The sequence below is a fragment of the Microplitis demolitor genome, chromosome 3, assembly GCF_026212275.2.
Source record: "Microplitis demolitor isolate Queensland-Clemson2020A chromosome 3, iyMicDemo2.1a, whole genome shotgun sequence".
NCBI lineage: Eukaryota > Metazoa > Arthropoda > Insecta > Hymenoptera > Braconidae > Microplitis > Microplitis demolitor.
Window position 1 is genome coordinate 13,505,837 of NC_068547.1, and position 17,705 is coordinate 13,523,541.

At 30.9% G+C, this 17,705-nt stretch overlaps 1 protein-coding gene across 1 annotated transcript in view; it reads right to left on the reverse strand.

Annotated features, from left to right (window-relative positions):
- The window catches only part of LOC103571314 (POU domain, class 2, transcription factor 1), a 341,977-nt gene that overhangs the window by 204,420 nt on the left and 119,852 nt on the right, over positions 1-17,705 (reverse strand). The window contains exon 2 of the mRNA XM_014440142.2: positions 11,179-11,211. Coding sequence (XP_014295628.1) covers positions 11,179-11,211 — 33 coding nt within the window. The remainder of the gene's footprint in view (positions 1-11,178; positions 11,212-17,705) is intronic.

Here is a 17,705-nt window from a genome sequence, read left to right on the forward strand (position 1 = left end):
ATTATTATTGTTATTTATGGCATTTGTATTGATGTTGATATCGATTTTTGTTTTTTGAAAAATCACTTGTTTCAACCGAGATTAGAACCCTGATCTCCCGCGCACGAGTCCTTTCCTATTCCTGACGGCCCGATGTCTCCTTTGGACAAAAGTTTCTAAACTTGTAATACATATTTGTGTAGGCTATCCTTACCAACTTTTAATTTTATCTATACATAGTAGAATTTACTATACAGATAGTAAAAAAATATAATAGTGTTAGCAAAAAATACATTGAGTGTAGTAATTTTTAATATTTTGTATAGAAACAAATCCTATATTGTATTAGAAAATTTACTTTCTCAAATTTGTATCTATTAATAGTACTTATAGTAAAATTTACTATACAAATAGTAAAAAATATAATCGTCTTAGCAAAAAATACATTACACATAGTAATTTGTAGTATCTTATTATGTAATTATTACTAACTAGTAAATTCGACTAAATGTTTAGTAATAATTACAATACAGAATGTATTTTTTCACATCTGTTAGTAAATTTTACTATAGTATCGTAATTTTTACTATACTTTTTTCTCTGTGTAGAAATTCGATTTTCGAAATTCGAACCAAAATTAATTACTTCCCGAATTTTTGAAAACTTTCAATTTTCTTAGCGGGAAGTTAAAAATGTTTTTTTTCCTTTGCATCCAATACCCGAGTCAAAATATTTAGATTAGATTGAGCTTACATTAACTTAATAAGCTTACTCTTAACTTACCTGATATTACCTTTAGTTAGAAAGATTAAATCTGACTTAAGTGAGCTCACGCATCATGCTGAATTTATTCATGATTTACTCTTGATAAAATTAACCTATTAACCAATATAAGTAATTTACTTAATGTAAATTACTTATAAAAAAATTCAATTTAATTTAAATTATTAATTTCCAGAAATTTTTTTTTTCACTATCTTAGGGAGTACTCTATTTTGCCCGCAAAAAAAAAATTTTTTTTCTAATGGCAGCTGAAAATTTTTTATATTCACTTTGAATATCTTTAAAAAAATCTGGGCGGTGGTTCTACGGAACAGCCCCAAAACTTCCCACTTTTTTCGAGGTCGAAAAGCTCCAAAACAGTGGGAATAGATTTTGGAGCTCGAAAATGCTTTTGCATGCGCTTGGTTTTTTATGAGCCTTTCAATCTCTAACAAGTTACGTTTTACGTTAAAGTTTGAAAATTTAAGAATCGAAAATCATTAATGAACATGCAGTGCTTAAATTTTCAGTTCTGATTATGTTCAATAAAATAAATAAATTGGAAGAAATCAATGTCAGTAATAAAAAACTAAGATTTAAATGAGTTTTGACGCAGATCAGAGAAATGATATATAAAATACCCTCGAAAAATATTAAAAACTGTATTTTTTTAATTTTTTTTGTTGATAATATGATTCATTCTAAAGAACGAGTTAGATGAAATTATATGGGGATCGAAAGAGACCATAAAGACGAAGAGTTTGTATGATTTGGACATATTTTGGTATATTATATTAAGACTTATCCGGTGTAACGTGGTGGAATGCTTCCACATAACGTTTTAAATTAGTTGGATGTCGCGCAAGGGCGGACGTCTATGTCTCCAATATGTGCGCGGTGCATATATTGGGGATGATGGTGGGGTTCAAGGTGGTTCGTTGGGCATTCTGCATGGTGCAAAATGCCCATACCCCAGGTGTGTGTCAGGGATACATGTCAGTGGTGACACTCTGTTATCGGAGTGGCGAAGCAGGTACAAGGGGAAATTAGGTTTAAGGGTTAGGTGAAAGGTTTAGATAAAAGGTTTAGGTTTTAGGATAAGGTAAAATTTTTGGAACATTTCGCAGGGTGCGAGATGTCTATTCCTCTGGCGTGTGAATGGTGGCACCGGTCAAAGATGATTTACCTCAGACTTGTGTACGTCAGACACATGTCAGAGATGCTGTCGTCACGTATCTTGGTGATACGGGGGCAGTGAAGGAAAAGGGTTAAGGTATTTAGGGTATTAAGATTTTATTGTTGATGACTATATTTTATTTCAAATAATATGGACGCCCGTTATCTGGAGGGAGTTTTGGATTATGTTCCTCGGGTACCTTAGATATGTCAGAGACCTTCATGTCATCTGATGATTAATTTTTAAAAAATATAATTTATTATAATAATATTCATCGTTCTATGCCTAGCTACAACTGAGCCAAAAGAGGCCTCCGTCGTTATCCGGGAACACGATCTCTCGGATACGGGAGAGTGGGCCCTCGGCAAGTTCAGAGGGTTAGTGCATGTACGTAGTAGGGGTAGTCCATACATCCTGACCTCACTAGGTGGAGACGGCGCTATCCTTCTTATTGAAATTACATTTAATTATATTTCTGATTATAATTCCCGCTTTTTCTTCGTTAGAGTCAATTAAAAATTTATTTTAGTATAGTAATAATTTGATAATAGTTTATGATTTAATAGTAGTTGTTGAAGAACGAGGTCACTGGTCTTTTGGGGATGACGAACGAGTCTGGGGGGGGGGGGGGGTGTAACGGGGTGGAATGCTTTCACATAACGTTTAAATTTGAATGTCGACTTGCGTCAAATGATCCGCCCTCCTTCTTCAACAACTGTCAATATTGAAGCAAATACAGTCACTGATGCGCCGGGGTCGCTACGGTCGAGTTTTCGACTTTTGGTTTTAGGGGTTGGCTTACCTGAGTGGAGAGGTACGAGACCCATAGACGACGAGCTGTCGCTCTCTTGGCTCGCAGCAACCGCCGTGAACGGACGTGCTCTACCACTACTACTACTACCATCTTGGTTTTCAATACAACTACCATCTACTACTATTACACGTGCTGATATTTTATAATGGACCAAGAGTATATAAGCCCACCTCAGGCGGAAGCTTATCTAAATTGAGTTAATTAAGTTATGTTTAAATTATGTATATTATTAATAATTATTGTGGAATGGACCTGGTTTATTTGGAAGGATTGGTGGATTTGGAAGGAACTGGTTGGACGTTTTGGTCATGGAGGAAAAGGATCGGTAGAAGGAAGCACTGGGTTGTGATTGGAATTGTTGGAGTAAGTGAGTCGTTTTGTTATTGTCGGGTTCACTATTTTATTTGTAAAATAATATTTGATTTGTTTAGAAGTCGTTAATTAATAATTTAGTCAGTCGAGTCAGTCAGTTAATAAAGTCAAGTCGAGTCAGTTTCATTAGTCATTTATAAGTATTGTTCATCATTCCATTTATTATTTGCAAAGCGACTTCGTTAAATAAATGCCATAGTTTCAGATTTCAATTTAACATATTTACTTAATAAATTAATAACAACTTTCCTGATAAGTTTAATATAAGATCTCTCCCTAATTTTAATATTGCGTGGTCCAGTACGAGGTTATCCTTGTCCTGAGATTCCACTGAGCATAGCTAGACAGGTACGTGAAACACCTTAAGGTTTACATATGTGTGGGCCCTTGTTTTATCAAGACCACAATCAATTGATAAAATAAGTGGACCCATTACACCGGAAAAAATAACATAAAAGTCAATTACAATTAATTGATTTTGATTCACTTAATAAATTACGTAAAACAACATCAGTTTACAAATATTTCATTTTTATATACATGGGAATTTCTACTTTGTTAACATGGGAATAATTTCCATGTTAACATAGAAAATTTTCCCATGTTGACATTGAGGGATTTCCTACGTCATTAAAGGAATTCCAGCAATGTTAACACAAGAATTTTTTCAATGTCTACATCGGAATTCCCTATGTTAACACAGGGAAAATTCCCATGTTAGCATCGGAATTGTTCGTATATTACATACACTGAAAAATAAAATATCGCTGTATTAGCAATACTGTTAGGTTATAGTAACCATCTAAAGTTTGAGAAATTGTAGGTTGTTAATATAGCAATACTTTATTTGCGAAAAGTTTAGATTGCTCTTTTACCCATACAATGTTTTGTTAAATCAACTATCTATATAGATGGTTGCTACGGCAATACGTATTGCCATAGTAACAATACGTATTAATATATTTACGATCTGGATTGCTATATTAACCATTGGGATTGCTATATTATTAATTTGGATTGCTATAGTAGCAATCTATAGGAATCGTTAAAACAGCATTACCAAGTATGGGGAATATAACCAAAGAATATGATTAAATTGACAATACTTTTATTTAAAATTGAAGATAGTTACTGCAGCAATCTAATATTGCCAATTTAACGATACATTTTAATATGACAGCTATTTACCTTTAGCAATACTTCAGATGTTTACGATAACCACATTTTTTTTTCAGTGTAGTTATTTTTCCAATGTAGGTATAGAAAAATTTACACTGTCAATATAGAAACAATTCGTATGTAACAAAGCAAAATTTACTATATGACATGGTTGCAATTTACATGTTAACATATATGTAAGACTAACAACGCCACTATAGTAAAACTTATAACGCCACCGAAGGAATTTCCCCTAAACAAAATTGGAAAAATCCCTATTTTTTTCTCTCCGTATAATCAATATCCATTACCGCTTGTACTTTTTTTTATTAATAAAATCTTATCTCTGAACAGGATTCACAGTTTAGCTTATTTGAACAATCTATTAAAAAAAAAAAAAAAGATTTTGCTTTTACTATAATTTGAAAATAGCCGCATGGTCCTATTATTTTCTAAAAATGGTAACTAACGATTTTTAAACTAAATGAAGATTATTTTGATTTTAAAACGATATTTCATTTACCAATAATTCCGTAGTATTTAAAACTTATGCTTGTTTGCAGTAAATCAGTGAATTAATTATTTCGTAATGATTCGAATTTAAATCATTTTTATAGTTTTTGTACACTTTTCTTTATTATTTTTTTTTTTTAACGTACTTATAGTTAATGTAATGTTCCCAGCATTTTTCCACTTACACGATACATAGCTCTTCAAGTCTTGCATAGATAATCAATCTATAGCAAAAAACAAGCATGCTAACGGACTTATATATACACCAACAACCAAACTAGGAAAATTTTTTTCATCTTCATTGCCATATTAAAACTAAAATATTTGTTGTGTTTTATTTTTTATCACCTGTGTCTATTTATCTTTACGTCATTTCCGTTTCACAAATGCAAAACACGATTATTTTAATTCTCAAATAAAATACATATTATAACATCCGGCACTTCAGTTGCAATCTTTCATGGAACTATAATAAACTTAGTATAAAACAGTATTTCCAATCTCATAATATTTTCTACAATTTTTTTAATTATATACAATAAGCTTACATAATTACTAGGTAAATTTAATGAGTTCATTAAGTTATCTGTATGATTAAAAAATAAATGAATTAATAAAATAAAGAAAGCAACTCAATGAAAATAAAAAAGAAATTATTCAATGTTTAATCGCTAATACCCAGGTGTGAAGAGACGTCACTTCCTCTATTTTTTTTTGGTCGATACGTTGTGAATGCAAAGTACCTTGTATGATTCATAAGCCGTCGACCGCCAGGAAGAGAAGATGAAAGAATGATGCTGTTGATAGTGTTGGTGAAGTTGATGTTAGTAGTGGTCAATAAACAAGATATAAAGACAGATGATGAAGAAAAGAGAAAGAGAGAGAGAGAGAGAGAGAGAGAGAGAGAGAGAGAAAATGTATGAAGAATTAAGAGCTAGGTGAAGAGAGATGAATAAATAATAATATATGTAGGCTATAAAAGTAAGACAAGATGAGAAAGACTGGAGAAGAGGACGTAAGGAAGAGTAAAGGCTCCAGGCGAGGTCACTCATCGCCCCCATCTTCTACCCCCTATGTCCATACCCTTATTAAATGCTGCCGGGGGCGGGACACGCTGTAATGAGCATCCAAGAAGTGCTCAACTATATGTATCTTACCATCATCTAACACACGTGACTCATCTCATTTGTTAAGTCACAATTATCAACATTCCAAAAATATTTTCTAATTAATACTCACAAAAAGAAGAAGAAGGAATTAATATGAAAAATAAATTCACATTGAATAGAAAGATTTTCAAAACATTTTCTAATTTTTAATGGTCTTCTTACTTGGGACATAAACGTGCTAACAATCAAAATAAAAAGAAATAAACCGAAGTTTTATATATTTTATTATATAATAGCTGAATTGAAGGACACAGGGAATACGAAAGTAGGCTGTTAGTTGTTAGTTCTCGAGTTAGATACCCACTCAATGATTGAGTGATGCTATTTTGAGTTTTCCATTGGGGGTTGTCGGTTGATTCTTGTCCTAATCGGCTGACAGCCCTCTTAGCTTATATTCCTCAGTAGTATGATAGTCAAGACAGCCCCATTATCGTGTATATGTATATATTTATATACCTAAACAAGATAACCCGAAAGCATTCGCGACTACAACCGGCCTCCTGCAGATACAGCCACCCCCTTACATAGCTCAACGAATTCAAACCCCAAGAGGGTGGATTCAAAACGCTTTACAATGTTATAACGGACCTGTTGATTCGCCCCAACAATATACTCTAAACCAGAAGTTTGAATTTTTACAAGGACTTTAACACACCCTTTTCTATTGTTCACACCAGAAAAGAATCCAAAGGATGCGATTGATGACTTGAACCCACTCTCAACAATAAACATTATTATTATTATAATAATTATAATATTAATTATAATTGATTATAATATAATTATAAAAATTATAATAAAATATTATTATTATTATTATTATTATTATTATTATTATTATTATTATTATTATTATTATTATTATTATTTTTACTGTCGTTGTACTTGCGATTATGAGTTATGTTGGAAGTCATTATTATAGTTAGATACGGCTAATAGAGCTTCTGGGGAACTTTATAATATCATGAAGAACGATTGATAAATTTCTCAATTGACAAATTTAACGACTTCGGTAATCGGTTTTGAGAATATTACAGTATAGTATTAATATGAAAACTAAATAAAAAAAAAAATAAATAAAGTACCACTGAATATAACCTGACTTTCTGCAACTCCCGTCATCCTTTAAAACTAAAATAGTCGACCCAAATGAAGATGAATCGCTTCTTGGACAATGGTCTAAGAATTCGGATAACATTCTGTTAATGATATATATATATATATATATATATATATATATATATATATATATATATATATATATATATATATATATATATATATATATATATATATATATATATATATATATATATATATATATATATATATATATATATATATATATATATATATATATGAAAATAATTAAGTTAAATATATGGATGAAAAAAATTTATCAAATTCGATACAGGATAGACAAAAATATCATCTTCCAGAGTAAACTATATTTTTGCTATAATTTATCATATTCACGCAATTTTTTTCAAGATACGGTTTTTTTGCCTCCTCGTTGATGACGATACGCCTGGGATAACTTCATAGAATACGATCGTAAAAAAGAAACTGCGCAGAGGCAACAAAGGGCACACCGCTAACGTTTTTACTATCGTTTCAAGCCACTTCAAGGATATATGTGAGCGAGAATGTTTCATAATGGTTATAACTAATACTTTGAAATATATGTATGGTTATATATATCCTACCAAAAACAGATTCTCTGTATAAAGTCACGCCAAGTACACGTTTAAAATTTTTTAAAAGTAAAAAAAAAATTATTTTTTACAAAAAAAAAAGTCAAATCGAAAAAATACCAAGTACCTAATATGATGCAAAATCATAACAAACATTTTTATAAAATTAAAAAAAAATGGTATAACAAAATTTCAATGTACTTGGTGTGCTTACAAAAGAGTAAAAAAAAAACATATTTGAGTTTATTAGAAATTAATTTTGCTTGAGTACATGTAGTAACGCACACCAAGTACATTGAAATTTTGTTATACCATTTTTTTTTTAATTTTATGAAAATGTTTGCTATGATTTTGCATCAAATTAGGTACTTGGTATTTTTTCGATTTAACTTTTTTTTTGTAAAAAATAATTTTTTTTTTACTTTTAAAAAATTTTAAACGTGTACTTGGCGCGACTTTTTACAGAGAATCTGTTTTTGGTAGGATTTATTTTTTTTTTTTGTATTGTTATTATATTTTTCAATTTTTAGTATTATTCGACGCATAATTCATTGTTTGTCAATAATAAAGTATCAATTAGAGATCTATACATATTTTCAACGCAATTACTAAATAAAAATGATAATTTAATTGATCTGTAGATAGCACTAAATGATATATATATATATATACACTGTAGATCCCTTATTAGAGAGGTAACTTTTAAATATAGACATTGCGGGTAGCTAGATAGAACATAAGAAAGTTAATCACGGATTATATTTTGAAAATTTTTTAAATTATCTGATGCATCAATAATTGTTAGTCAATAATAATTACTTAATTAGAGATAATTATACGTATTTTTGACGCAATCACTAAGTAAACATACTTCAACTGATCTACATTTATATCTGTACATACATATATATATAGCACTAAGTTGCCCGATTTTGGTACTGTTTAGCGGATATAACTTTATATACAACAGAACGAAATTCAAAATTCTGACGTTATCATTGACTACAAGTTGTTACCAACATTCCTAGAAAAGTGACGATAATCGACTGCCGCAATCTGACGCCAACTTTCTGAAAAAATTTAAGTCAACTTTCTGTCAACCCTGTCAACTAAGGGAATGCCCACTGTTAGCACACATTTTCTCAGAAAATAGGCGACTAATTGCCGTCAACTTATTGAAATGCCAACAATCTTTGCGGCCAACTTGATAACAAGTTGCTGCAGTTGGTTGCCACTAGCTCGCTTCCAACTTGATTATCAGAAATCGCTTATGGCTGATGTTGTATATCTCAGCTCCACTTACTTAACTCCTCATTATAAACCAACTCAATGTAAGCCGATCGGATTTATTCTGATTGCAATCGTTTTTTGGTCGTTTGTCGATAATTGCCGGTTAAAACAAAAAAAAACAGTAATTTATTTATAATAAAAATGTAATTAAGAAACTAGATTTGCCATTAGTAGTCTTCAATAAAAATAATATTTTTTTTTGTATAACGATAATAAATCTTACGATTAAAAATAATGATATGTTTCCATTCGTTAAAAACCCGATTTTCAAATTTTGCTAATAAGGTATTGACAGGTAGCGCCACAATGTTAGATGTACGAAATAACCCTAAAAGCCACCTTAGCTTGAAATTTGATAATTGAAATCATCAAAGTTTGCTGTCCGAATTGGCCGACAATTTGATATCAAAACTTGAAAAAAAAATTAGTGGTTGATTTTTCCTTAATATAAAGGTCACTTATTAATTACTAGAAAAAAACACTAATAAAAGTTCCAATGAAATTTTCGTCAAATGTCTGATAACTTCGGGCTTTTCCGTTTTTGATGGTATTTGGTATACGACTTTTAAAATAAATTTGGATTCGAATTCGGGTAGTAAGTTTACGTCAAATTGTATCGCAAGTTTCATGCAAATTCTCGTCAATAACGGAAGAGCTCGAAGTTGACGGACATTTGACGAAAATTTCGAGGAAACTTTCGCAACTTAAATTTTGCTAAGTAAACTGTACAATTAGGGAATATCCTTACAATTAGCATTGATTTTTTATAATATTACTCGATTAATATTATTGTACGAATAATTATTATTGTACGGCTAAGTAAGTAGCGCTGATTTTGGTACGTCCTAGCGAATATAACTGCAATATCAAGAAGTTTAAATATTTTAAATAGACACCCTAATACCACAGTTTGTTTAGCAAAAGTTTCCTGGGAAATTTCATCAAATGTCCGTCAACTTTGAACAATTCTATTTTCGAGGACAATTTATATACAACTTACTATATAATTTGACGTAAATTTACTACCCGAACTAAAATGCAAATTCATTTCGAAAGCTTACTAGAAAAATTTTTCGTCAATTTCCTGGTAAATTTTTACTCCAATTTATTGTTAATTTCACTTAAAAAATTGTAAACTATTTTTTTATATTCAAGTTGTAGACATTTTTAAGTATAAATTTGATTACCTTCTTAAATAGTAAGAAGAACATTACCGACTTTTATGTGTAGCAAAAAGTGTTACCTCGAAATTGAGCAAAAATTAACTGTAAATTTTTCTTTTTAACTTTTGGTGTTAAATTGGCGGTAAATTCGTGCAGCAAATTTTCAGTAATTTCAATGTCAAATTACTGTCAATTTCAATCTAAAGTAGCTATTCGGAGTTCTTCAATTTAATTTTATTTAAGCTAATTGGTAGAAAATTGACATTAGTTTGATTGAAATAGTTGTCAAGTTTTTTCTTCTACTTATGACAATTCGCATGCAACTCACAACAATTTTAAGTAAAACTAAAGTAAGATGTATAGTTTTTTCTGTAGTATTTATGCAAAATCGGGGAAAATTGATTGAAATTATAATAATGAACACTGACGTCAAATAAAGAAAATTCATCTTAAATATCAAAACGGATTTATTTGTGATTATGAAACGTATTTATTTATGCTCACAAAAAATTTCCGTATGAAACTATAGTAAAAAATACAGACCAAAGCACCGCTGGTGGCGCAATAATGAATCATTGCTCTAAAAAAATTTCAATGTTTTACTCAATCGTGGCTTTTATTATAACTTTTTATTCTCTGGCAGTGCCCCTAACGTATGAAAAAATTTATAAAAGTGGGGGTGCTATAGTATATGCTGGCCTAATTTCATTATTTAAATTAGTTCTCATAACTAAAATGAATAAAGTTTTATAATTTTAAGACGAACAATCAATTATCTTTCCAATAGAGAAGGAATTTTCTGAAAATTTATTATTTTAAAAAAGTTTTTAAAAATGAGAGCTAAAAACCACTACGTTTACAGTATAGATACACGGTAGGCTCGTGCCATGACACTTCACACATATACATGTGATTGAACGTGTACTTGGCGCGAGACACTACCGTATCTCCTGATCTATAAATATATATATGTATATATATCTATATATATTATAATTGCGTATTTATATTAAATTTTTTAAATCATTTATGGATAATTAAAATAAGTATTCATCTTTCTAAAGTTGAATATCGTCTAAAAACTTACCATAAGATCTTCCTACTATAGCATCACAAGAGTCTGTAACAAAAAATAAATGATCGAAATTTATTTATATTGCAGGCTGTTACGATCTATTAATGAATAATTTTAGTTCGTTTTTTGCTTTCTTCAGACTTATTGCTAATGTACATATTAATTTTTCTTAAATTTAATAGTCTAACATTATACACATAGTATACCTATACCATCAGAGATCTTAATTAATAATAAATATCAATCAACTTTAACTTGATCAGTAAGACATTCCTTATAAAGTTTATTAAATGTAGATTATTTAAAAAATATAACACATTTTAATTGATATATCTTCGATTACTTACGTTAACCACAAACGATATACTTACCCATGTAGGAACTTACAAGCTCTGACAACGGGGCTAAGCACGGACCAGGACTGGGTAACCCAGCTCTGGCTCCCCAGTGTCGGCCCTAGCTAAGGCCCAGGACTGGGCAACCTAGCTCTGGCTTCCCAATTTCGGCCCTAGCTTAGGTCCAGTCGTGGGCAACCTAGCGCTGGCTTTCCATCCTTGGCCCGAGATTAAACCAGAACTAGTAAGCCCAGCTCGGGCTTCCTAGTGTCGGCCCTAGCTAAGGCCCAGTCGTGGGCAACCTAGCGCTGGCTTTCCGCTGTTGGCCCCAAACGAGATCCAGTCATGGGTAACCCTGCTCTAGCTCTTCAATATTGGCCCAAGCTTGAACCAGAACTAGTTCACCGAGCTCTGGGTTTCCACGGTAGACCCTAGCTAGGATCCAGCTATGAATAACTTCTACCCATACAGGAAGCCCCCGAGTTGAACGACGGGGCCATGCCTGGGACATTATTGGGAAGCCCGTCTTGGCAAACCTATACTGTCCCATGCCTGGGCCATAACTGGGTAATTAGTATTGGCCATTCCAATGATTACCCAGGCTTGGGCCAAGACTGAATACCCTAGCTTTGGCCAACCCTAGAGTCACCCTAACATGGGCCAAGATTGAATAACCTAGCCTCGGCCGTTGGATGGTTACCCTAACATCGGCCAACACTAGATAACCTAGCCTTGGCCAAGCCGAGAGTCACCCTAACTTGGGAATTATGGTGGTAGAGTAAGATAATTAAGCTGGGTTTTCGATAAATAATCAATTAAATTTAATAAATTTTATTTTAAAAAATTATGTAATTATAATATAAATAATACGAAATTATTTTTTTCTTTCTTAATCGAAAATATAAATTAAATTGCTCTTTATATTCCATAAAACCGAGTGGTTGTAGTAAAATGAACAAGTAGAACATATAAAAGTTTCAATTGAACGTTCGTCCAGTAGCCAGCGTTTAAACCCAGCAATCAGAAGGACGGCAGTTCGCGCCCAGAGCCCAGCAGAATTTTCACCGAGTTTTTTTCACGTTATTTACTTCACTTAAATAGTTTAAACGTTAATGATCACAAACTCTAGTACTTTAATAATAATAAAGTTTTTTTTTTAATTGAATTTATGTGTTTTTTCGATGCATGGGCCAGGTCTGGCAAGCAAGCATGGGTCAGGGCTGGCAACCAGGCTTGGCACCCAGTTATCATTCCAGACTTCTACCAAGGCTGGAACAAGGCTGGCTTACAAGCTTGGTCCAGAGTTCAACATAGTTGAACCAAGCCTGAGCCAAGCCTGGCCCCGTCGTACTTTTCTATCTGGGTAGTTTTTACTGTTTAAATAATTTAACAGTATATATATATATATATATATATATATATATATATATATATATATATTCGACTGGGCCAAACAAAGTGACTATTGCACGACTCATGATGCGAAGCATCAGAGTGTGCTTTACGATCGAAAAATTTTTTTCGCCTCACTTCGGCAACTATTTCAATTATTATACCTTTGTTGATTCACGGAATCTTGAAACAAATTTTTTTTTAAAAAATTTTTTGAAAGATTTGTAGATCCCCTATTGAAAATGGCTAGGTAACTCAGTGTCGTTTAATTGCAATTAATGAAAGAATAAAAAGGCTGTATAACTATACATATATATATATATATATATATATGTAAAATTAACATGGATGGTGATATATCTATACATTATGCGTACATTTATTCCACCAGGGGCGCTTGTACATTACCGTCCTAGTACAGCTGTTTTTTTTTATTATTGCTAATTGGTAAGCCTTAATTTTTTCAATTCAATTTTTTTTTTTTTTTTTTTTATTCGTTTTTGTTTGTATATATTTTTTTTGTTATTAATCAAGATATTTTGAGAAAATTTTTTTATAATTATATAAAATTACTAATATAAAAAAAAAAAACAACAAATTTTAAATATTTTAAATTTATTCGTGCTTCCCGCCATTTTTTTTAATATTATTTTATTATTTCACAATAAATGAGTATTATGAGTCGTGCACTTTTGGATTCTCCGAATATTTTTTTTTTCGATACTGTAAAAATATTATTCCTAATGACAAAAAAAAATTATTGTGCAAGTTTCAGCCATCAACATTGATATTAAGAGGTGTATCGTTACGACTATTTGTTTTTTGACAGAAATTTAATTTTTTACTTAAAACTTGTAAATCATCTATCTGAAAAATTTAAGCAATGTATATTCTTAAAGAAAATTAAATTCCCTACAAATAATCTCTCTTGATAAATTGATGTAAAACGAGCGCTTTTCTTGTAACCGTGACTTAAATATTGATTTGTTTTTTAAATTCTTTATTTGTATTTTGGATTTTTGTCATTACTAGAAATATTAAAATTTTTTCTAGTCACGATATGTATTCTTGAAGGAAATTTAATGCTCTACAAAAAAGGTCTCTTAACATTATTTGCTAAATTCACTCCTTCGAAAGTTATTCAGGTTATTTCCCAGGTAGGAATCGCCAAGGATGACTATAGGCTGAGCCTTGGCCCTGTTGTCACTTGCCAAGCTTCGGCAGCTGACCACTGGCCTAAGCCTCGGCCGAGGCTTCGTCCATTGGTTTCATTAAATTAAGCCGAACCTTGGGTAGTGACCATTGGCCCGAGCCTCGGCCAGGGCCAGGCCCGATAGTTTAATTTTTGTTAAATCGAGCCTTGGCCGCTGACCATTGGCCCAAGGATCGGCCGAGGCTGGGCCCGATCGTTTAATTTTTGTCGTCGAGCCTTGGCAACTGACCATTGGCCAATGCCTCAGCCTGGGTTAAATTTTTATTCAACATTCAAATTATCAACTTTACATGTATCTACATATGCATATATATGTACATAGAGAAGACCAGAGCATAACGGTCTACCGAGTATACGATTAATATCAATAATTTCCATTTGATTAGTTACTGCTATGTACAAAACTTAAGTAAACATGAAATTTTTATTTTTGGGCGGCAAAATGGGGTACCCTTTAAAAAAGTTGAAAAAAAAATTTCTACATGAAGAAAAATAACATTTCACATCATTGGCTTAATAAATCGTTTCCCTTCGATTAGCTTAATTACTAATTGTTATTCAATAAAAAAACAATTCTATGTTTTTTATATGCCATTATTTCGAACCCAAAAAACGTATTTTTTTATTTTTTAGATTACAGATTATTTAGCATTATTTCAAAAATTTTATCAATTAATAAATAAAATATTATTTATTAATTATTATTCATTAATTAAATTATTATATATAATAAATTATATATATATAAAATATATATAAATTATATATATAACATTATATATATAAAATATTATTTATTAATTAAATTCACTTTAAGAATATATATCTTGACTAGGAATAATTTTAATATTTCTAGTAGTTACAAAAATCCCAAATAGAAACAAAGAATTAAAAAAACAAATCAATGTTTAAGGCGCGATTACAAGGAAACGGCTCGTTTTACGTCAATTCACTAAGAGAGATTTTTTGTAGGGAATTCAATTTTCTTTGAGACTATACATTGCTTAAAATTTTCAGATCGATGATTTACAAGTTCTAGGTCAAAAATGAAATTTCTGTCATAAAACTAGTAGTCGTAACGATACACCTCTTAATATCATTATTAAGAACTCAAACTTGCACAATAATTTTTTTTGTCATCAGGAATAATATTTTTTCAGTATCGAAAAAAAAAAAAAAAATAGTCGATTTTTTCGACCCAGTCTAATATATATATTCCATTTGTTCAAAACTTTTTTGAGGTTAAAGTCGAATTTAAATAAAAATTTAAATTAAATATTGAGGTCTTTTTACTTTTCCGACGAAACTATCAGACTCATTACAATAGTATATTGTATAACGAGTGCGGTAAGTTGTCGATTGCCCACGAGAGCAAAGTTGAGCGCACGAACGAAGTGAGTGCGTTCATTTGCTCGTGTGGGTAATCGGCAATACCGCACGAATTGAACATACTTTTTTAACTTCCCGCTAAGAAAATTGCAAATTTTCAAAAAATTCGGGAAGTTATTGGTTTCAGTCCGATTTTCGAAAATCAAATTTCTAAGAGACCTTGACGTTTTGAGGTTCTAGGAAACTATCCTGACTAATTTCACGATGATGTCCGAGTGTATGCATGCATGTACGTACGTACGTACGAAATATCTATAACTTTTGAACGGATGAACCGATTTTGATCATCGAGGTGTCATTCAACGCGGCTTGAGAATATCTTGAAGCTTAAAAAAATTGGACTTGATCGGTACGGCTTGTTCAGAGATATTCCAAAAATAAACTTTTTTCAAAAATGTTTTTTTTGGATAACTTTTTATGTTATTATGTAGTTGTTATGTTTTTATGTAGGCGGGAAGTTTTGGAGCTGGCCCGCAGGGTCAACCGACAGACCGATTTTTTTATTATTAATGCGATATCAGTGCTCTCTTGGCACACGCTCTTTTGTTCGCCAAATAGCTGTTTGCCCATTCAACTGTTTCCACGATATTTGTGTGCCTTTTACGATTCTCTGCGTACGACAAGTAAATTTGCGTGCGACAAGTAAACTTAAAATTGATCAGAAGACTATTTTTTTTATGAGCTTAGCATTGATATAAGGATAACTAGAAAACAATGACGAATTCGAAATATCTTTTTAAGTAATAATTTGTAGGAAATAAAAATGTCTCTAAAAAAAGGTCCCATGATATTTTGTGATAAGTCTGATAGTTTCGCCGGAAAAGTAAAAAGATCTCAAAATTTAAAATAAATTCGACTTCAACCTCAAATAAGTTCAGAACATATAGAATTCTCAAAAAATGATAAGAGACTTTTTTTTGTAGAGCATTCAATTCCCTACAAAAGTATATCTGTTGACTTTTCCTATGATGCGTCGTTAGCTAGTTATGAAGATCAAAAGACGCAAAAAATTTCTTTCCATGTTATTATTATGGAAAATAAAAAAGTGCAATGCGGAAACTTTCAATGTTAATATTAAGAGCTCTAATTTTTACAGGCGTCTTTTTATATCTAAATGAATCTTTTGAACCTGTTTCCGAGCCGAATGAAAAAAATTTGTTATTTCTTGAATCACCCTAATATATATATATATACATATTTTGAATATCATGTACGTATTTCATATATTTAAAAAGATGTTAAAGAATGTAAATTCAAATAATTTCACTGAAATGAAATAAATTCCATTTTTTATATAATTATTTTATAATATTCTATATTTTACATCATTGATAAGTTTATTGAAAATAAAAAAAATCTCAATGATAATAAACAATAATTGACATGTAATCATAATGAGTTACATGATTTATGAGTATTATTTTCTTATTATAATTTGTGGTATGCAAAAGTTACTTATATATTGTGTAATGTTTGTATGCATGGATATTTATTATAATAAACAAAATTGTCTAATCTATTATTTCTCGGTATAAACAATTTTACAGGAATATATATATTTTTATGTTTATAAATAACGCATGAATATAGATTGTAATTGCTTTTATGAATTTAAATATTTATGAGCGAAATAAATATTGAAGCATTCTGAACTAGTGATTCCTGTAACAAATGTAAAGAAAAGAAGATATAGGAGCATCAGTTGACATAAATGCTTAATGAAATCACCGACAGTGCACAGCGTGCTAATGACCTCATTAAATATTACAGTACCTGCAGGAGTCTACGTGCGATTAACTTCTCCTTCTTTGTATGCACAATTTGTTCTGTCATGTGAGATTTAATTTTATCTTTAAATTTATCATCAAAATCAAAGCTATAATATATAAGCATATTTATTTATTTGATTTTTAATTTCCTGCTGTGAAAATTGAAAATTTTCACAAATAAAGTAAAGTTATTGGTTTTGGTCCGACTTTCGAGAATCGAGTTTCCATCAGATTTTGACGTTTTGAGGTCCTAGGAAGCTATTCTAACTATTTCCGAATAGACGTCCAGCCGTGTGTGAGTTTAAACTATTTTTGTCCGATGATATCTTTGGAACGAATTAACTAATTTGAGCGTTCTTGGACGCAATTAAAATATCTCACTAAGACTTAGACCTATATAATAATCTTTTTCAATTTTAGAGCAAGTCTGTTCTCAAGATC